Genomic DNA, 23,349 nt, shown 5'->3' with positions numbered 1-23,349 from the left:
ACATTACTACCTTTTGATTTTGTTATAAGAAGAGCAGACGTCCTACCTTGAGCTAGTACACAGACCCTGTTGGAGCCCAGCGCAGCTGGACAGGGGATTACTTCTTCGCTGACATGCTGGGCATGTTGCTCTTCCTGCTTGTCGTTCTCTATCACTACATGGCCATCAACAAGAAGCAGGAATGAAAGTGGTGCCTTCTCCACCCCAGGGTTCCAGGACATAGTCTGAGGCAAGATGGAGGGTGTGAGGGGCCTTCACACTTCACTTCATTCCTTCTACCCATCACAGCATATAAAACAACTACACCTGGGTTTTTCCAAACAACTTTTATTTCCTCAAAGTCTTCCTTAACCCTATGGAGAAGAAGCTGCCACTGAGTAGAGGCTGCTTTCTTTTCTTTTTTTTCTTTTTTTATTAATATATTTTATTGATTTTTACAGAGAGGAAGGGAGAGGGATAGAGAGTTAGAAACATTGATGAGAGAGAAACACCAATCAGCTGCCTCCTGCACACTCCCTACTGGGGATGTGCCCGCAACCAAGGTACATGCCCTTGACCGAAATCTAACCCAGGACCCTTCAGTCCGTAGGCTGACGCTCCATCCACTGAACCACACCAGCTAGGGCGAGGCTGCTTTCTTTTCTGCTCCCGTCTCCCTCCCCCATATAAAAATACAGATTTTTTTTTGGTGATCAAAAAAAACAAAATGAGCAGAACATGCCCTTGCCGGTGTGACTCCATGGTTAGAGCATCAGCCACACACCAAAGGGTTTCTGGTTCAATTTCTGGCCAAGGGCACATACCTGGGTCGCAGGTTCTGTCCCTGGTCTGGTTGGGCACATGCAATGCAGGAGGCAACAAATGGATGTAAGACACATTGATGTTTCTTTCTTTCTCCCTCTCTCCCCTTCTCTCCTTCCCTTCTACTGTCTCTAAAAACCTATGGGGAAAAATATCCTCCAGTTAGGATTAAAAGGAAAAAGAAGAGCTGAACAGAAACTCTTTTTCCCTCCTATTATACAGGGCAGTCAAAGACCATTTGTTTACTCTTTTTCCTTCTTAAAAGGAATTGTGATACTTTTGACACTTGATATCAAGATAAGCAATTCTCTGTTGGAAAAGTTCTGCTTTTGTTTTGTTTTTTTTTTCATATTAGCTATTTTTCTGGCAGTTTCCTGGTGGCAATCCAAAGTCCAAATGACATCTGTGCATTTTCTCTCTCTGGTTGTTTCATGGTGGTAATTTCAACCCTGAGAACAATTTGTAATTAAAAAATAAAATGAATGTCTATCGTCATGTTATCTACTATAGGTTGTCAAAAAAGCAGACATGATCAACAAAAATATGACTGATCAGATACAAGCTGAGAGGGATGCACTGGCCCTAAGCAAAAGTCCTTTCATTGTCCATTTGTACTATTCACTGCAGTCAGCAAACAATGTCTACTTGGTGAGTAAACAATTTTACTTTTTTGACTTCAATCAGCAATCACTGAACTCAGTGACTTAAAACTAAGGTCTCTGGGCTCAGCGTACCTCGGTTTAAATCCCAGCTCTTGCACTTACAGTGAAACATCGGTTCTCTAACTTCTCCCATCTCCAACAATTGGGTTCTCTACCAAGTTGTTTACTGAAAAAATGTCTCTCATTGTGGAACAACCCTTTCATGCTGATTCATCATCATGACAAAGAGCATCTCTCAGTACTACAGGCCAGGTGCTATGCTAGGAACAGGAACAAAAAGATGAAAACATTTATTATGGAAACATTTAAACATACACCAAAAATCAAAAGATTAACATAATGAACCTGATCAGCCTTTCATATAATGGCTTTGGCATCCTTGGATTCATTGCCTGGATATTTATCTTATTAAAGCTTGAAGATGATGGTTTTCACATTTTTATTATTGTTTTAGTTCTGATTAGCTAGAATTTTTCTATAAAGAACTTTCCCTTATCATCCAATTATTACTCTGAAATACAGCTTTTATGAGGAAAGCAGAATAAGTACTTGATTTTTTTCCTTTCATCACCAATTTTCAGAAGAGCTATTTCCAGATGTTTATAGTTTTCCTTTTAGTTTTTGTTAAGTATCTTTATAAATTCATGGAATTGTATAGATTTATAATACATAGATTGTATCCACTGTAGTCATGTTTCAGTTGTCCCATCTTAAGTGAATGGGGACCCCTTTGGTTAATTATCTTTTAATATTGTCTGAGACCACAATCTAGGTGATAGTGATTATTAAAATTCATTGCCACTAAGCTATCATTCCTTTTAGGCCTTTTCAGTGGACGGACTAGGAAACACATCTTTATAGAAAGACAAAAGTATAACATGAATTCATACTGATATTTTCAATTCAATGGAAGATTGTAGAATTTTTACTTAACATCTTGAAAAATATATAAATTATAAAATGTTTGAGAGAAAATTTTTGTATTTTTTTACCTGAGAATCTGAGATCCTAATAACATTAACATAATTACTTACTTGCTTTAACATACAATATATGTATATCTAATATTTTCAGAATAACAATACCAATATTGTTTTACTAACACTAATAAAACAATTGGATTTGATTTTGGATTTCTTTGAAGTTCTTTTTGTCCTTTTGATATACTTTCCAGTTCTGAGTTTTGATGTCACTTGAAATAATAATACTCTGTGAGGTTATGAACTTGATGTAGAGCTAGGTGCATATGTTCCCCTTTTATATCAGAGATTTCTACTGAAAAGTGGGAATCCATAAAAGTACTAGAAGAAAATTGGCATCAGTATTTTTATAATCATAGAATGGCACAAGATTTACTAAGTACAACATAAAACTTGCTTAAATTTTAAAAACGTGACACAAAATACCATATATATGGTTAAATGACATGTTTGGATATAATAGTTATTGTCCAGAAGAAAAAAGGGCTAATTTTACTACTATGTAAAGAGATTTGCCAAGCCAGTATAGCTCAGTGGTTGAGCATCAACCTATGAGCCAGGAGGTCATGGTTCAGTTCCCAGTCAGAGCACATGCCCAGGTTGCAGGCTCTATCGCCAGTGGGGGCATGCAGGAGACAGCCGATCAATGATTCTCTCTCATCATTGATGTTTCTATCTCTCTCTCCCTCTCCCTTCCACTCGGAAATCAATAAAAGATATTTTTTACTTTTTTTTTTTTTTAATATATTTTATTGATTTTTTACAGAGAGGAAGGAAGAGGGATAGAGAGTTAGAAACATCGATGAGAGAGAAACATCGATCAGCTGCCTCTTGCACACCCCCTACTGGGGATTTGCCCGCAACCAAGTTACGTGCCCTTGACCGGAATCGAACCTGGAACCTTTCAGTCCACAGGCTGACGCTCTATCCACTGAGCCAAACCGGTTTTGGCTAAAAGATATTTTTTAATAAAGAGATTTTACAAATCAATAAAAAAAGGGTAAGTACCCCAGTAGAAAGTGGGCAAAGAATAGACATGGTGCCGAAACCGGTTTGGCTCACTGGATAGAGCGTCGGCCTGCGGTCTGAAGGGTCCCGGGTTCGATTCCGGTCAAGGGCATGTACCTTGGTTGCGGGCACATCCCCAGTGGGGGGTGTGCAGGAGGCAGCTGATCGATGTTTCTCTCTCATCGATGTTTCTAGCTCTCTATCCCTCTCCCTTCCTCTCTGTAAAAAAATCAATAAAATATATTTAAAAAAAAAAAAGAATAGACATGGTTCATAGAAGAAATATAAAATGCCAAAAATAACATGTAAAGATATTACATCTCCCTGAAAATAAATAAACATTTAAACTGGTCTGTCTTTTCTTTCTTAGATTAACAAAGATGAAAAGGATTGGTAATCACTGTTGATGAGGATATATTCCCAGTACTAGTAGGGCATATAGCACAGATTCTGTGCTTAATAAATGTTTTTAATGATTGATTTCACCAATAAATATTGACTAACTTCTGTGTACCAGGGAAACTACTAACCTAAGGAGGAAAGAAATGACCTTGTTTTATTAAGTTCTTAGTAGGCAGTATATTATAGCTTAAAACTATAGAAAATTTTGGAATAATAACCAGTGTGTATACAAGAAATAGTAGAACTTTGCAACCACACACAGCAATAATGAAATCATCTGTAGTTACCTAATGCTAAAATCACTGAATGAAAGTTTGTTGAGACACAGGTTATTTATATAGCTTTAAAGTATCTCCCCAGACTAATTATTAATTGCAAAGGGGGAAAAGTACTTCTTCAGTGAAGAAATCTGGAAGTCACAACTTTAAGTGATCAAAGGTAACATCACCAGTAAAAGAACACACTGATGTTAGTCTCACCTGGTGGGAGTAACAGAGAAGGACTCAACATTGCTAATGTAGTATTCCTGCCAAAAATGCATAACTTGAATTGAATCATGAAAAAAATAATCAGATGTCATAAAAGACTGCTTCCCACTATCCCCCCTAAAAGCTACTAACTGTTTCAGATTAAAGAATACTAAAAAAGACATGACAACTAAATCCCATTCATGATTCTGGCTTAGGCATGAGAGATGGGAAAAAATGCTCTCAGGGACAATATTGAAATCTGAGAAATGTGAATATGGAAAATATTGTTAGATAATAGCATTATATTAGTGTTAAGTTCTTAGAATTATATTATGCCATAGTTATGTGAGAACATTCTTTTAAAAAATATATATTTTTATTGATTTGAGAGAGGGAGAAAGAGGTAGAAACATCAATGATGAGAGACTCATTGATAGGCTGCCTCCTACACGTCCCACACTGGGGTTCTAGCCTGCAACCCCAGCATGAGCCCTGACCAGGAATCAGGTATGAGCCCTGACCAGGAATCAAAATGTGACCTCCTGGTTCATAGGTTGATGCTCAACCACTGAGCCAGGCTGGCCAGGCTGAGAACATGCTTGTTAGCAGATACATGATGAAGAATTTAGTAGTGATGGGTCATGGTATCTTCAACTTATTCTTGATTATTTAGCAAAGATTTAAAATAATACATTAATACCAATTGCTAATGCTGCCATATAGTTTTTTCAATTAAACTCTTTTATCTGAACAAAAATACTGCTTTTATGTGTGTTAATAACGTTAAGAATTGTTATTTTGAAACGTAATTATCTTAAAAGTTCGCATAAATATTATTTATTTTATAGTCATATATGTGGAGAGGGAAAAAGTGAATTTGGCAAACTATTTTAAAAACTATATGGTAGCCCTAGCTGGTTTGGCTCAGTGGATAGAGCGTCGGCCTGTGGACTGAAGGGTCCCTGGTTCGATTCCGGTCAAGGGCATGTACCTTGGTTGCAGGCACATCCCCAGTGGGGGGTGTGCAGGAGGCAGCTGATCGATGTTTCTCTCTCATTGATGTTTCTAGCTCTCTATCCCTCTCCCTTCCTCTCTGTAAAAAATCAATAAAATATATTTTTAAAAAAATAAAAATAAAAACTATATGGTAGCCCTAGCTGGTTTGGCTCAGTGGATAGAGCGTCAGCCTGTGGACTGAAGGGTCCCGGGTTCGATTCTGGTCAAGGACACATTCCCAGGTTGTGGGCTTAATCCCCAGTTGGGGGCATGCAGGAGGCAGCCAATCAATGATTCTCATCATTGATGTTTCTATCTCTCCCTTTCCCTTCCTCTCTGAAATCAATAAAAAAATATATTGGGGAAAAAAAACTATATGGTAACATCACCAAACCTGGTATTAATGCAGACTGAGTGGTACCGAGAAAATGTGTTTCATAGAGAACCATGCTAAAAATATGTAACTGTGATGCTCAAATAATATAAATTTTAATGTAATCATATTGATTTTATTTTCCAACATTTATGTTCCTTTCTGATAGCTAATGGAATATCTTATTGGTGGAGATGTCAAATCTCTCCTACATATATATGGTTATTTTGATGAAAAGATGGCTGTGAAATATATTTCTGAAGTGGCACTGGCTCTAGATTACCTTCATAGACATGGAATCATTCACAGGTAAAAACTGACTTTTCTCTGTACTATTACTTAAAAACACAAATAATCAAATTATGTTTTAAATATTTGCATAATCATTAGCCCATATATCCAGGTTATCTAAAGTCTATTACTGACGTGTGCAAATTAACGTATTCCATCATTTTTTCCTTCATCTCCTTGTGTTTGTTTTTTTTTAATATTTTTTAAATATATTTTATTGATTTTTTACAGAGAGGAAGAGAGAGGGATAGAGAGTTAGAAACATCGATCAGCTGCCTCCTGCACACCCCCCACTGGGGACGTGCCTGCAACCAAGGTACATGCCCTTGACCGGAATCGAACCTGGGACCTTTCAGTCCGCAGGCCGACGCTCTATCCACTGAGCCAAACCGGTTTCGGCAACTCCTTGTGTTTTTAATAATATGTTATTTTGACCATGAGTGTGCCACTTTATTGTAATAAATATTGAATTGTTGTTTTTTTTTCAATCCTTTACCACCATACAAAACTACCATATTTTATAATCCCAGCTGATTTACGGTATGCAAAGAAATTCAGGTTTAGTGCCTCTGCTGTATTAAAGCTTGATCTTAACCTCCTTGAAAGAAGTAAATAGGATTTTGACCTAGCTTGAGATTTATTTTATCCAATGAAGTTGATTTCATTTAATGAACTATCTAATGAATGATGCAAAAGAGAACCATTAAATTAGTTTTCTTTGTTGTAGATTCATATATACAAAAGGTTGTTTGCTTTTTAGACTTTTCTATAGTTTCAAAGCCACCAATGAGTGCCTTATTTTAAAGAAAATAAATAGGGTTTGAGACTTCTGTAACTTTTCTTCCCCTCAAGGAAACTCTAACATCAATACTAGCTTTCTTTTAGTCATCTCCTATTTATTTTCTGTATGTGCAGGGATTTGAAACCAGACAATATGCTTATTTCTAATGAAGGTCATATTAAACTAACTGATTTTGGCCTTTCCAAAGTTACTTTGAATAGAGGTAAGAAAAATAGCAGGTAAGTACTTTGTTTAAAATCCAATAAATTTTAGCCCTGGCCAGGTAGCTCAGCTGGTTGGAGCATCGTCCCATATACCAAAATGTTGCGGGTTCGATTCCCAGTCAGGACACATACCTAGGTTTGGGTTTGGTCCCTGGTTGGGACCCCTACGGGATGTCACCTATTGATATTCCTTTCTCTCTCTCTCGCTCGTTCTCGCTCTCTCTCTCTCTCCCCCCCTCTCTCTTCTCCCCTCTCTCTAAAATGAATAAAAAACATATCCTCGCCCTAGCTAGTTTGGCTCAGTGGATAGAGCATCGGCCTGCAAACTGAAGGGTCCTGGGTTTGATTCCAGTCAAGGGCACATGGCCGGTTGCGGGATCGATCCCCAGTTGGGGATGTGCAGGAGGCAGCCTATCAATGATTCTCTCTCATCATTGATGTTTCTATCTCTCCTCTCTTCCTCTCTGAAATAAATAAATATATATTTTTAAAAAAACACATATCCTCAGGTGAGGATTAAAAAGCAAATCCAACAAATTTTAGACATCGCATTTCATTAACTTAGGCTGATTTTTATAATTATCGGTTCTGAAATAGACTGGAAAGATGTAATGGTACCTTTCTTTCAATTAAAGATGAAAAATATAAATAATTATTTTTAAATACTCAAAGGTCCTTGAAGATCTTTAGGTCTTCAAAAAGGAACTCACAATTTCTGGTTGTTTTTTTTTTACTTTGTACCCCTACTGAAACTGGTTCTGTCCAATTAAACATTGGTAAAATTCCTAAAATAACTATAACACAGTGAACAGTTATTAGCTAAAGAACTTATCCAAATACATTTGACCAACAATAAGACCTTACTAAACAAGGGGTAAAGAAAATGAAAATACAATTCACATACACATATTAAAAATAATAAATGAATAATTTTACACTATTAAACTAACAAAACAAACAAAAAAAAGAACTTATTGCTTCATCAATATGAGGTGTAAATGGCCCTAGCCAGTTTTGCTCAGTGGCTAGAGCATCAGATCCTGGAGTGAAGGGTCTCGGGTTCAATTCTGGTCAAGGGCATGTACCTCAGTTGCAGAGAGCATGCAATGTTTCTCTCTCCCTGTCTATTCCCCTCCCTTCCACTCTCTCTAAAAATCAATGGAAAAATACCCTCGGGTGAGGATTAACAAATATACATATACTAAGGAAATTAATTAGAAGAAATATTTTAATATTGCTATTCGCCCTTTCTCTATAATAAAAGTGTCAACCAAATTCACAATCGACAATGACAGATGGAAACACACGTGTGTGATTGGCGCCAGTGAGAGTTTTATATGTATCGCACATAAGCAAGTCAACTTAGCCTTTTATGTATAGATCAACTTGCTTAATTAGACCTGCTTTCTGATTTAGCTAAACTTTTTCCAGCCCAGTGAAGCACCCCAACTTCTCTTTCAGGTAATTGTCAGCAACACAGCAGTAAATATCAACACGAAGCATATTATTATTATAGATCGCACACAGAGAACAAAGGGTGAAATATTTATTTAACTGTAGCAGTGTTTGACTGTATTCTGAGCAGTGAGAAAACCTGAAGCCATTTTCAAGTTCCACCATTTCTTTCTTCTTTACAGTCAGGTCAAGTTTCTAAACTTTCTAAATTGCTGTTGTCTTGCCAATGAAAAGAAAATAGGATTCCACCGAGTCTCCTATCTATCTACTCCAGGACTTCTGTGAGGATCAAATGAGATGAGGCATGGGAAAACACTTCACAAACATTTGGTTGAACTGTAAAATGTTTGCACCTGGCTATAAAGCAAGTCAGGTTCCTGGGCTGAAGAAACTCCAAGAAGGCTAATCGCTAGGGAGAGGAAGCTGGGCGTTGCTATGTGACGTCATTACCTGGCACCCACAGCTACTGTTTCTGGGCTGGGCTGGGCTGTGCTGTGCTGTGCTGTGGGCCGCATTTTGCGCCATGGGGTCTTGGCAGCATTGGCTGCGATTTGGTGGGGTGTCACTCTGGGGTAGTGGTGGGGCCTGTGTCCCACTTAGGGAAAGCCGAATGTTGTTTGGTTGGCGCCAGATCCGTGGTGCCGTTTATTTTTAAATAGCCAGTGCGCATCATGGCAGCTCCTGCGTTGAGTGTCTGCCCCTTGGTGGTCACTGTGCATCATAGCTACTGGTCCAAGGGAAGGATGGACACTTAACCTTTTATATACTGGTATATAGATGACATATAAATGAAATTTGTTAATTCAAATTTTCAGTCTATTTTTAAAAGTCTTATATCCCATGCAAAGTTATATCCTACACTTCTCTTACCATTTTTGACATATCCTATATAATAAAAGCCTAATATGCAAATCGACCGAACGGCGGAACAACCTGTCCCTATGATGCGCACTGACTAGCAGGGGGCAGACGCTCAACACAGGAGCTGCCCCCAGCCTGCAGGCCCCAGGCCAGCCAAGGCGGGTGCCAGTCGGGGCCCCCTATCACTCCACAGATGGGCCCTGGTCACCGGCCAGGCCTAGGGACCCTACCCATGCATGAATTTCATGCACCGGTCCTTAGTCAAGAAATAATATGATATAATGTGTGGATGTTGAATTATTTTATTTTACAGTGTTATACACTGAAATCTATCAAGATCTGTGTTAATTTCTATCCTGACCTATATTTGCATATTTTAATTAACATGAAAAGCCTATAATTTATTAATTCCTTAAATAGATTTTTATATTAAAATTTAATTTATAGTCCTACTATCTTTTTATTTCTTTCTTAGTTTTGCTTACCACCACCTTTTCTAATATTTTATTTACCAAGAATTATTTTGTTGCCTGTTAGATAACACTCTTGTTTATTGACTGAGTACTCCCTGAAAAGCTAAGACTTTTTGTCATTACACTGAATTTTAGTCATTCCAGAGCGAGACTGTCTTATCAGATTAATGATTTCAATCAGTTGCTTAATTTTTTATGTTTGCTCTATGGCATCTGGCTTTCCTGTGTATATTTGTCTGGCACAAGCCAATTGGTAGATAATTTAATGTGGAAAGAGGGGCAAAGTTTAGGACAGATGATTATAGACTTAGTCAATGACAGTGAAAAGTTTTTAAAGAATTTCATATGCTTTTCTTTCCATAGATATCAATATGATGGATATCCTTATAACACCATCAATGGCTAAACCTAGGCAAGATTATTCAAGAACCCCAGGACAAATATTATCTCTCATCAGCTCTTTGGGATTTGTAAGTACTTGATAAGAAAAAAATCACATAACATGGCCTTTCATGATTGCCATTTAAAATATAAAATATTTTTCTTTTTAAATAAATGATCAGAATTAATGTAAGTAACCCTAGCAGGTTTGGCTCAGTGGATAGAGCATCAGCCTATGAACTGAAGGGTCCCAGTTTCAATTTCGGTCAGGGGCACATGCCCAGGTGGCAGGCTTGATCCCCAGTAGGGGGCATGCAGGAGGCAGCCAATCAATGATTTTCTCTCATCATTGATGTTTCTTTCTTCCTCTCCCTTTCTGAAATCAATAAAAATATGGTTTTTAAAAAAATTAATGTAAGTATCAAGCATGTGAGGTTACTCTGAGAGTTAATCTACTTAGGTCTGTGCACTTACCAGTAGTTGGTGTTTTGTGAAGATAAATATTAACATTTATATTTGTCTTTCTCTTTTTAATAGCACCTTCCAGTTGAAGAAGAAAGTCAAGACTCTGCAAATATTCCTTCAGCCCATGTATCTGAAACATCACAGCTTTCTCAAGGACAAATTTGTCCTATGTCTGTAGAACAAAGGGACAGTACTCCTTATTCTAGCAAACTACTAAAATCATGTGAGTATAAAAGAAAAAAACAGTTTACTTCTAATATCAGTTTAGCAATAAAAAAAAAATGCAAATATTTGAATAGTCTGTGGCATGCCTGTATTTCATTATGCAGACACTACTTCTGACAGGAATTGTTCCAGATGTTTAAGTCAACAGAACAAAAATTCTAGCTAATGAGATAATCTTCAATTATCTATAGCATTACAGTGACCATTGAGTAGATTTCACTATATTGGGTCTATGGAAATCCTATATAGAGAAGATGTAATACCTGTAATATTGTTATGTGTGTGTAAAATTTCTGAAAGGCTTTTTAAATAAAGTAGTCAAAGAAAAGTTATAATTTTTTAAGTAGCATACAATAAAATACAAAGCCAAGTACTAGAAGAGGAGAGTGGGACACTTGACATTTATATGGTACTTAAGATCACTCTTTATTACTTGGCAATTTCGTTCTCCGCACTCATGTTCTTCATCTTGGGAATGTGAATAACATAGTGTTAGTAGTTTCCATGGATGTTACCTCATTTTGAATTTGGTCCTCAACAAATCTGTACATGTCTAGAACATATACTGTTATCTTCTTTTTGCAAATGAGAAAGCTAATATTTGAAAACGCTTAGTTACACACTAGTAAATGGGTAAGCTGAGTCCTGGTTGCAAATACAATTTTCTGTTCATTTGTCTTCCTCCAAATTAGTGAATCTTGTTTCTCCTGTCAAAACCCACTGTAAAAATGAAAATGCCTGAAATACATATATATAGAGGTTGGGTAAATAGAGACTGATAAAATACCAGGTGTACCGGTTAATAATGTGGATTTTTTCAATAGATGGAGTTATACATATGTTGAGATACATATATGTATATATGTGTATGTATGTATATATGTATATATATGTGTATATACACACACACATATATATATTATATATGTGATTTGATATGTATGCTATTTTGTTGTATTGACAAGCTTCAAAACTTCATATGTCAAATTTTCTGAAGGTGTTAACATCATAGATATTTTTACGCTTAGAAATGTCTAATTTCATGCCAAAAAAAGAGCATTTGTGGGAAGTTTTAATTCATTACTTTATTTTGAAGAAAAGTGCTGCTGAAAGTTATCGTATACTTCAGGAAGCTTATGGTGAACATGCTCCATCTCAAGATGCTTGTGAACGCTGGTTTAAACACTTTAAAAGTGATGATTTTTATGTGAAAGACAAAGAACATCCAGGTCAATTTGAACCACGCTTTGATTGTAAAATGACCAGAATGGTCCAGAAGACACGGCAAAGTAATTTTGCTTCATGATAACGCACCATCACACACTTCAAAACCAGTTAAAGACACATAAAAAGATCTTGCCTGGGAAGTATTAACCCACCCGCCGTATTCACAAGACCTTGCTCCTTCAGATTACCACGTGTTCTGATTGATATTCACACGCACTTTCTGAGCAGCACTTCAAAACGTACGAAGAAGTGGAAAATTTGGTCTCTGAATGGTTTGCCTCAAAACAAGAAAAGTTCTATTGGGACAGTATCCACAAATTACCTGGAAGATGGGGGAAATGTGTAGCTAGCGATGGACATTACTTTGAATAAAGCACTTTTGATGTTTCTCTTGAAATTATCATGTTTTCTTTGATTACAAAATCCGCATTATTAACTGGTACACCTGGTATGTAATATGCCAATGTTATTTTATAGCCTTAGTCTTAAGAAAAAATAATTGTAACTCCCTTAGTCATTCTTTAGTCAGAATTAGATAGCTACAAGGCACTGTGCTATGGATATAAAGATGGATAAAAGATATCCTTGCCTCAGAAGAAATTATACTTTTTTGGTGATTATAGGTATAAAATGGTAACAATAACAATGAAATAAATGTCACAGAGCCATACTTTTATACAAAACAGAAAGTGACAAATACTAACTTGAAAAATCAGGAATGGTTCTAAATAAAGATATAGCAACAGCCAAGCTAGACTCATTAAAAGGAACTTAATTCCAAGTATAGTGGAAAAGAGCATTTCAGATAGAGGCACTAGCATGAGCAAAGGTATGGACACATGGAAGTATATTCCACCTTCACACCATAGGGACTTACTGTATTATGTGAGAACTAGAGGCCTGGTGCACGAATTCGTGCACAGGTGGGGTCCCTCGGCCTGGCCAGTGATCGAGTCCTATCGGGGGCCGGCTGGCTGGGGAGGAGGGACTACAGGAGGTTGGCTGGCCAGCCCCCCCGATCAGGGCCCAAGGGGATAGATTGCAGGAGGTTAGCCAGCGGGGGTTGGCGAGGGGAAGGGCCGTGGGAGGTTGGCTGTGGGAGCACACTAACCATCAGGGGGCAGCTCCTGCATTGAGCGTCTGCCCCCTGGTGGTCAGTGCACATTATAGCAACTGGTCGACCGGTCATTCAGTTGTAACGGTCACTTAGACTTCTATATATTTAGATGAGAAGTATGTACAATGGAAAAGAAAGCTTAACAGGTAGATAGGAAGGATCAAGTGTCCTAAATTACAGGGAACCTAGAATTTAAGCTGTAGAAAAAGGGGAGACATCGAAAGTTCCAAAGTAAAGAATGGTCTGATCATAGTGATCCAGAAAGAACTCATTAGCAGATACATAGTATGCACATGGTATTGGATTAGACACAAGTTCCATATTACCAGGAAAGGCAACTAAACAGTTTGGTTAAATATCCAGGACAGTATCCATTGAATTTCAGGAATTCCATTGACAGATTTATGTACCAAAAAGGAAGTTGTCTTAGATGAACTTTGAAATTCTTCTTCCAGATTTAAAGTTCTAATAAGATTTATTAAATAAAAAAACTGTAAGATTAATAATTTATTTGGGATTAAAGTTGTGTTCACCCATTTTGGAAAAAGGAAAACAAGATAAAGGTATCTTTTTATATAGGTATAAAATCTTTATATTTTATGTTTTATGATCTTGGGTAAAAGCATGATTGTCCGTTGTGTCTAATTATAAGTTCAGGAGCAATAGTTTTTGGCATCATTATTTATTTACACAATGAAGGAATATGTGTCATGTTGATAGTGCTGCTGTCTTCCACTAGGTCACTCTTAGTCACTTTATCATTACTTATTTGTTTTACCCAGTGGTATTAAAAAAAAATCCCTGATGCATGTGTATAATTTACACTTGTAAGCACATAAACCTCAACATTAAAATAAAGCTATATTTTTTAATTGAATACAAACTGAACTGAGAAAATTTAGTCATATTTGAGCCTCCTGTCACATCTGGATATAGTACATCAATAATGCTCCTTTATCAAATTGGGTAATGAATATTCAAATGGATTTGCTCCTAATTATAAATGAGTTCCCTTGTCCCGATTTTTACTTTATAAATGTTAAAAGTGTTTTATTAACTCTCAGAACAGTATTTGTTTTGTTTATTTTTTATCACTTATGAAGTCTTTAAAAAAATTTTTAAGTCTTTATTATTGAAAGTATTACAGATATTCCCCTTTCTTTTCCCCCATTGCCGCCCCTCCACCCAGTTCCCACCCTGCTTCACCCCAGGCCTTCAACACCCTGTTTCTGTGTCCTTAGGCAACATCTTTGATGACCTTTTGGTTAATCTCTTTGTGTCCCCTCTCCGCAATGCTCTCTGAGATTTGTGAGTCTGTCCCATGTTTCCATGCCTTTGATTCTGTTTTATTAACTAGTTTAGTTTGTTCATTAGATTTCTTGTTCGTTTATTTTGACTTTTAGATTTAATTGTTAATATATATGTATTTATTGCAGTTTTATTGTTTATATTTTTAATCTTTTTTTTCTTCTTCCTCTTCTTAAAAAATACCCTTCAACACTTCATGTAATACTGGTTTAATAGTGATGAATGCCTTTAGCTTTTTCTTATCTGCAAAGCTCTTTATTTGACCTTCAATTCTAAATGAGAGCTTTGCTGGATAGAGTAATCTTGGTTGTAGGTCTTTGCTGTTCTTTATTTTGAATATTTCTTGCCACTCCCTTCTGGCCTGCAAAGTTTCTGTTGAGAAATCAGCTGATAGTCATATGGGCACTCTCTTGTAGGTAACTAACTGCTTTTCTCTTGCAGCTTTTAAGATTCTTTGTTTTTAACCCTTGGCATTTTAATGATGATGTGTCTTGGTGTGGGCCTCTTTGGGTTCCTCTCATTTGGGACTCTCTGTGCTTCATGTAAGTCTATTTCTTTCACCGGATAGGGGAAGTTTTCTGTCATTATTTCTTCAAATAGGTTTTCAATATCTTGTTCTGTCTCTTCTCTTTCTGGCACCCCCATAATGTGAATGTTGGTACTCTCGAAGTTGTCCCAGAGGCTCCTTACACTATCTTCATATTTTAGGATTCTTTTTTCTTTTTGCTCTCCTGATTGGGTGTTTTTGGAATATGTTCCTCATATTCCAAATCCTTGATTTGATTCTCAGAATCCTCTACCCTACTGTTGAATCCCTGTAGATTATTCTTTATTTCAGTTAGTGTATGCTTAATTTCTGACTGGTCCTTTTTCATGTCTTTGAAATTCTCACTAAGACCCTTGAAAGTCTCACTAAATCCCTTGAATCTCTCATGAAGATCCTTGGGTAACCTTATAACCATGGTTTTGAAGTCTGTATCCAGTAGTTTGCTTTCTTCCATTTCTTTCATTTGTGACATTTCTTTATCTTCGTATTTTGGTTGCTTTCCTGTGTTTGTTTTTATGTATTGAGAAGAGCTGCTATGTCTTCTGGAATTGGTAGAGTGACCTTGTATAGTAGGTGTCCTGTAGGGCCCAGTGGCTCAGCCTCCCCAAGTCACCTGAGCTGGGCACTCTAGGTGCACCCCTGTGTAGGCTGTGTGCAAAGTCTTGTAGTTGAGCCTTGATTTCTATTAGTGTCAGTGGGAGAAATTGACCTCCAGGCCAATTGGCTGAGGATCAACTGCCACTACAGTGAGAGAGCTGCTGTGCAGAAATACCCCTACAAACAGGACTTGCTTCAGTGGGGCTTTGATGCTCTGAGTCTGCCCCTTGAGTGTGTCACTTGTGGATGTGTAGAGTTGTAATCTGGTAAGGTCTAAAGCTGTCCACTGGGTTCACTGGCTATAGGGCCTCCAAGGAGGTGCAAAGTCAGCCACTACCTGGGGCCACCTGGCAGGAGCTACAGAGAGATTTGCAGACAGTGGCTATTTATATTGAGCTTGGAAGTGCTCAAATGAGACCCACATGTGAAGCAAGGCATTCTGGTGCTAGTGATGGGTCTTGGGCCTTTTATTGATAGGTTTGGGGCACACTGATACCAGCTGCAGCTTATTTGAGAGATTTTAGCAAAGTCTGAAGCCTGAGCCAGGACAGGCCATTTATATGAAAAAGCTGCTACAAAACAGCTTGAGTGAGGTTGCAAATTGGATGGGGCAGGGTCCCAGGGAATCACCAAGGTGGAACAAACAGTGTGAGCCAGACTAATGGAAACTCATATTATTGCTAGTCAGCTCTGAGACAAGGGAGGTTCCAGCATACGAACAATGACCCCTCAAGCAGCTCCATCTAAGATAAAGCTTCCCCCAGGTTCTTTCCCCAATGCCTGACAATACAATTCCTCCCTGTATGTGTCTGTTTCACCCAAAGCCACCCAGCGCTGGAGCTCAGAGGGATTGAGTCCCAGTAAGTTCATGCACTGGTCCTTTAAGAGGAACACCTGAGCCCTAGCCGGTTTGACTAAGTGCAGTGGTCAGCAAATTCATTAGTCAACAGAGCCAAGTATCAATAGTACAACGATTAAAATTTCTTTTGAGAGCCAAATTTTTTAAACTTAAACTTCTTCTAACGCCACTTCTTCAAAATAGACTCACCTAGGCTGTGGTATTTTGTGGAAGAGCCACACTCAAGGGGCCAAAGAGCTGCATGTGGCTCGCGAGCCATGGTTTGCCAACCACTGACTTAGTGGGTAAAGCATCGACCTGCAGACTGAAAGGTCTCAGGTTCAATTTCTGTCAAGGGCACATGCCCAGGTGGCGGGCTCAATCCCCAGTGGGGGGCATGCAGGAAGCAGCCAGTCAATAAGTCCCTCTCATCATTGATGTTTCTATCTCTCTCTCCCTCTCCCTTCCCCTCTGAAATCAATAAAAATATATTTAAAAGAGGACTTAAACGTAAGACTGGAAACCATAATACTCTCAGAAGAATCCACAGGCAGCAAAATATCAGACAGATGTCATAGCAATAACTTTACCAATACAGCTCATAGTGCAATGGAAGCTAAGGAGAAAATAAACAAATGGGACTACATCAAAATAAAAAGCTTCTGCACAGCAAAAGAAACTAACAACAAAGCAACAAGAAAACCCACTGCATAGGAAAACATATTTGCCAATGTTATCTCTGATAAGGGTTTAATCTCAAAAATTTATAGGCTCATACAACTTAACAAAAGGAAGATAAACAATCCAATCAAAAAATGGGCAAAGGACCTAAATAGACACATTTCACTCAAAAGAGGACATACAGAAGGCTAAGAGACATATGAAAACATGCTCAAAGTCACTAATCATCCAAGAGATGCAAATCAAAATGACAATCAGGTACCATCTCACACCTGTCAGAATGGCTATCCTCAACAAACGACAAGTGCTGGTGAGAATGTGGAGAAAAAGGAACCCTCGTGCACTGCTGGTTGGAATGCAGACTGGTGCAGCCACTATGGAAAACTATGGAGTGTCCTCAAAAAATTAAAAATGGAATTCTCCTTTGACCCAGTAATCGCACTTCTAGGAATATATCCCAAGAAACCAGAAACCAATCAGAAAGGATATATGTACCCCTATGTTCATAGCAGCACAATTTGCAATTGCTAAGATTTGGAAACAGCCCAAGTGCCCATCAGCAGGTGAGTGGATTAGAAAACTGTGGTACATCTACACAATGGAATACTATGCTGCTGTAAAAAAGAAAGAACTCTTACAATTCGCACAGCATGGATGGACATGGAGAGCATTATGCTAAACAAAATAAGCCAGTCAGAGAAAGATAAATGTCACTTGATCTCACTTATTTGTGGAATATAATGAACAACATAAACTGATGAACAAAAATAGACCCAGAGACAGAGAAGCATTGAACAGATCATCAAACCTCAAAGGGTAGGCAGTTAAGAGATCAACCAAAGGACTTGTATGCATGCATATACCAGTAATTACAACCAATGGACATGGACATTGGGGGTGTGGGGCATGTGCTGCAGGGTGGGAGTGGCCAGGGAGGGCTTGATAAGGGAGTGGGGAAAGGAGACATATGTAATACTTTAAACAATAAAGAATAAAAAATAAAGTAAAAAAGAGGAACACCTGGGTATCCAGCAGCCTCATTGTCATTCAGCCACAATCCCCACTGGTTTTCACAGCCTATAGGCATAGGGACTTCTCTTCCCAGCTCTGGAACCCTGGCCTGGGGGTCTGGTGTGGGGCTGGGACTCCTTGCTCCTCATAGGAGGCCTCCACTGAGACAATCTCCCTCCCAATTAAAAAACTGGCACACATGGGTATGGGACCAGCTCATTCCAGGCCTCCACCCCTCCTATCAGCCTCAATGTGCTTTCTTCTTCTCTAGTTGTAGGACTTCCATTCAGTCAGTTTTCAGGCAGTTCTGCATGATGGTTGTTCAGTATTTTAGTTGTAATTTTTATGTAGTTGTGGGAGGCAGTGAGTACTGACGTTTACCTATGCTGCCATCTTGGTTCCAGAACAGTATTTGTACTAGCATACCAAAAACAGTGAAAGCCATCCTTGTGGACTGGGTAATGTTTACATAGCAATAGCTCTGATATACCCTGGCTGGTTTGCTCAGTGGTTAGAGTGTTGTCCTGCTTTCCAAAGGGTTGCGGGTTCAAATCCCAGTTAGGGGCACATACCTGCGTTCCAGGTTTGATCCCTGGCCCCTATGTTTCTCTCACTCTCTCTTTCCCTCTCTCCCTCCCTCCCTTCCACTCTTTTTAAAAATCAATGGAAAAAATACCCTCAAGAAAGGATTAATTTTTTTAAAAAAATAGCTCTGTTGTGCAATACTTAATACTTTCCCTAATTATCTGTAAAGATTCAGGTTCCATAAGTAATTAAGAAAGATATGTCAGCCCTAGCTGGTTTGGCTCAGTGGATAGAGTGTCAGCCTGTGGACTGAAGGGTCCTGGGTTCGATTCTGGTCAAGGTCACATGCCCAGGTTGTGGGCACAATTGCCAATAGGGGGCGTGCAGGAGGCAGCCAATCGATGATTCTCATCATTGAAGTTTCTGTTCCTGTCCCTCTCACTTCCTCTCTGAAATCAATCCTATATAATAAAAGCCTAATATGCAAGTTGACCAAATGGCAGAATGACTGGTTGCTGTGATGTGCACTGACCACCAGGGGGCAGATGCTCAACACAGGAGCTGCCCCCAACCCGCAAGAGCCAGCCCAGCCAAGGCAGCAGCGGTGGGGCCAGCAAGTGGGCAGCGCCAGACTGGCCAAGGCAGGTGCCAGCTGGGGGCCCCCCAATTACCCCGCTGGTCGTCCCATAGATCATCCCTAATTGCCAACCAGGCCTAGGGACCTACTCGTGCACAAATTTCGTGCACCGGGCCTCTAGTAAAAATATATTTTTTTAAAAAAGAAAAATGTGTCATATGCTTCAATATTTTCTCTTCCCTACAGGTCTTGAAACAGTTGCCTCCAACCCCAGAATGCCTGTAAAGTGTCTAACTTCTAATCTACTCCAGTCTAGGAAAAGGCTGGCTACATCCAGTGCCAGTAGTCAGTCCTATACTTTTGTATCCAGTATGGAATCTGAATGCCACAGCAGTCCTACATGGGAAAAAGATTGCCAGGTTAGAATGAAATTTATCTTAACCATAATCAATTATGTATTTGAAATTAATGATAGAAACACTTTTTACCTTTTCATTTAAATTCTGTATGGAAATGAAGCTGTTACATCAACAGCAGTAAAGGTACTCTTCATTGTTCTGTACATCCTGTCAAATTCTTTTGAAATATTTTACTTTTTGCCCTATCAGTGGATAGACATTGGCCTGCAGACTGAAGGTTCCTGGGTTCGATTCTGGTCAGAGGCACATACCCAGGTTGCAGGCTTGATCCCCACTTGGGGGCATGCAGGAGGCAGCCGATCAATGAGTCTCTCTCATCATTGATGTTTCTATCTCTCCATTCCTCTCTGAAATCAATAAAAAATATTTAAAAAGAAAAATACATATATTTTACTTCTTATTCAAACATGAAATTATTTAATGAGATTTCAATTTTTAAAGTTTTTGCTGTAAATTGATAGTAAATGTTTGTCTTCTAGGCACCTAGACTTTTTTAAATTTCCTACCTGTGACACAGATACTAGCTTGTTGATTTTTTTAAACCTATATCTTATTTTTAAACTAACGCTACCTCTTTCTATACTGTTTTCTGCCAGTTTCTCATTTAATGGAATGGCAACTCTTCTGGATAAGAAGTAACTTTTACCCAAGAGTTTTTTGTTTTTGTGGGGTTTTTTAATTAAATTTATTTGGGTGGCATTGGTCAACATGAATTTATGGGTTTCAGGTGTGGGTTTTTATGTTACAAGATCTGTATATTGCACCATGTGCTCACCACCCAAAGTATATGTGTCACACCCTGGCCCCCAGAAATAACTTTTAGACCACAAAGATAATATAAGTGTACCTTTAAAAGCTTCTATTCTAAGAAAATTGCTTGCTAAATGAGTGAATTTACTTAGTTTATATATTCTGGTTTTGCTATTTTTAAAAGCTATTAAAACTGAGAGGAACTAAAATTTTAAATTATAATAAAGTTGCCCTCATAAAATTCCAATAAAATAATGTTAGATTAGCCCTGGCCAGTGTGGCTCAGTTGGTTGGAGTATCATCCCATACACCAAAAGGTGGCGGGTTTGATTCCTGGTCAGGGCATACACCCAGGATCTAGGTTCAATCCCCAGTGGGGGCTAGTAAGCAGGCAACCAATCAATGTTTCTCTCTCACATCAATGTTTCTCTCTCTCTCTCTCTTTACCTTCCTCTATCATATCAGTGGAAACATTCTCGGGTGAGGATTAAATATAATAATAATAATTTTGATAATAAAAGGCTACTCTGCAAATAGGCTGAATGGCAGAATGACCGGTCGCTATGATGTGCACTGACCACCAGGGAGCAGATGCTCAATGTAGGAGCTGCCCTGTGGTGGTCAGTGCGCTCCCAACGGCCAGCTTAGGCCCACTTCTTGCGGGAGTGCGCCTAAGCCATCAGTCGGACATCCTCCGAGGGTTCCCAGACTGCAAGCTGGGCTAAGGGACCCTCCTGCCCCCAAATGCATGAATTTTGTGCGCTGGGCCTCAAGTAATCCATATATATATATATATATACACACACACATATATATACATATATACATATATACATATATACATATATGTGTGTGTGTACACACACACACACACATACACATATATATATATATGTGTGGTAATATGCAAATTAGGCCGGGATGCCATAATGGGTCACAACTGGACAAGAGGAGGTTGTGCGCACTGGTGAGGCCTGGAGTGGAGACGGAGACAGACAGGGTCCTGCCCAAGCCAGCACAGCGGCTTGGGCGGCCCCAGAGTGGACACAGGCAGGGGGGCCAGGGGACGCTGCAAGTCAGGCGCGGGTCCCGGCCTCCCACAGGGTGCCTCCTTGCACGGCGGGAGGCGGGGCGCCTCCTCGCATAAATCACATGCTGGGCCTCTAGTAATAATAATGTTAGAATAATGGTAGTGCACAAAGAATAAACCTTCTGTTTGATTAAATAATTTGGATTGTATTTATTCCTCATTCTCAATCATGATTTTCTTTTTCTTTTTTAATTAATTTATTTATTTATTTATTTATTTTTTAAATAAATCTTTATTGTTCAGATTATTACAGATGTTCCTCTATTTCCCCCCATAGCTCCCCTCCACCTGATTCCCCCTCCCAATGCCCTTACCCCCCGCCACTGTCTTCATCCATAGGTGTAAGATTTTTGTCCAATCTCTTCCCGCACCCCTCACACCCCTTTCCCCCCGAGAATTGTCAGTCCACTTCCTTTCTATGCCCCTCATTTTATTATATTCATCAGTCCATTCTGTTCATCAGATTTTTTATTCACTTGATTTTTAGATTTACTTGTTGATAGGTATGTATTTGTTGTCACTTTGTTGTTCATAATTTTTATCTTTACCTTTTTCTTCTTTTTCCTTTTCTTAAAGTATACCCTTCAGCATTTCATATAATCCTGGTTTGGTGGTGATGAACTCCTTTAGCTTTTTCTTGTCTGTGAAGCTCTTTAGCTGACCTTCAATTCTGACTGATAGCTTTTCTGGGTAGAGTAATCTTGGTTGTAGGTTCTTGCTGTTAATCACTTTGAATATTTCTTGCCACTCCCTTCTGGCCTGCATAGTTTCTGTTGAGAAATCAGCTGACAGTCACATGGGTACTCCCTTGTAGGTAACTGTTTTTCTCTTGCTGCTTTTAATATTCTCTCATTGTCTTTTGCCCTTGGCATTTTAATTATGATGTGTCTTGGTGTGGTCCTCTTTGGATTCCTCTTGTTTGGGGTTCTCTGTGCTTCCTGGCCTTGTAAGTCTATTTCTTTCACCAGGTAGGGAAAATTTTCTGTCATTATTTCTTCTAATAGGTTTTCAATATTTTGCTCTCTCTCTTCTTCTGGCACCCCCATAATTCGTATGTTGGTACGCTTAAAGTTGTCCCAGAGGCTCTTTACACTATCTTCATATTTTTGGATTCTTTTTTCTTTTTATTTTTCTGGTTGGGTGTTTTTTGTTTCCTCATATCAAATCTTTGGTTTGATTCTTGGGGTCCTTTGGTCTACTGTTGAATTTCTGTATATTCTTTATTTCAGACAGTGTATGCTTAATTTCTGACTGATCCTTTCCCATTTTTTTGGCATTCTCATTAAGATCCTTAAAGGTCTCACTCAGTTCCTTAGAGGTTTCTAGAAGATTCTTGAGTAACCTTATAACTGTGGTTTTGAACTCTATGTCCAGTAGTTTGCTTTCCTCCATTTCTTTCATTCGTGACATGTTTCTTTGTCTCCGCATTTTGGCTGCTTCTTGTGTTGATGGAGTGGTTTTCTCTGGTAGGTGACCTATAGGGCCCAGGGGTTCAGCCTCCCCAATCACCTGAGGTAGACACTCTTGGTGCACCCCTTTGTGGGCTGAGTGCACAGTCTTGTTATAGTTAAGCCTTGATTGCTGTTGGTACACTGGGAGGAATTGACCTCCAGGCCAATTGGCTGTGAGGACCCGCTGTGTCTATAATGGAAGAACTGCTGTTCTGGAGACACCCTTATGGTGCAGGACTTGTTTCAGTGGGGCTTTGGTGCTCACTGAGTCTGACTCTTGAATGAGTCACTTATGGATGTGAGGAGTTGAAATCTGGTGTCGTCTCACACTGACCACTAGGTACACTGGCTTCTGGATCTCCA

General features: G+C 38.8%; 1 protein-coding gene across 1 annotated transcript in view; it reads left to right on the top strand.

The window, feature by feature from the left end:
* The window catches only part of MASTL (microtubule associated serine/threonine kinase like), a gene marked incomplete at its 3' end in the record, with an annotated part of 40,591 nt that overhangs the window by 2,953 nt on the left and 14,289 nt on the right, over positions 1–23,349 (top strand). Inside the window, exons 2-7 of the mRNA XM_080649328.1 lie at positions 1,312–1,449; positions 5,862–6,001; positions 6,899–6,987; positions 10,141–10,247; positions 10,696–10,846; positions 19,523–19,695. Of these exons, the coding sequence (XP_080505454.1) occupies positions 1,312–1,449; positions 5,862–6,001; positions 6,899–6,987; positions 10,141–10,247; positions 10,696–10,846; positions 19,523–19,695 (798 nt within the window). The remainder of the gene's footprint in view (positions 1–1,311; positions 1,450–5,861; positions 6,002–6,898; positions 6,988–10,140; positions 10,248–10,695; positions 10,847–19,522; positions 19,696–23,349) is intronic.

Source organism: Plecotus auritus (genome assembly GCF_963455305.1).
Source record: "Plecotus auritus genome assembly, chromosome: 1".
Taxonomy (NCBI): domain Eukaryota; kingdom Metazoa; phylum Chordata; class Mammalia; order Chiroptera; family Vespertilionidae; genus Plecotus; species Plecotus auritus.
Note: the sequence above shows the minus strand (reverse complement) of the source record. Positions and strands in the feature narration are given on the sequence as shown.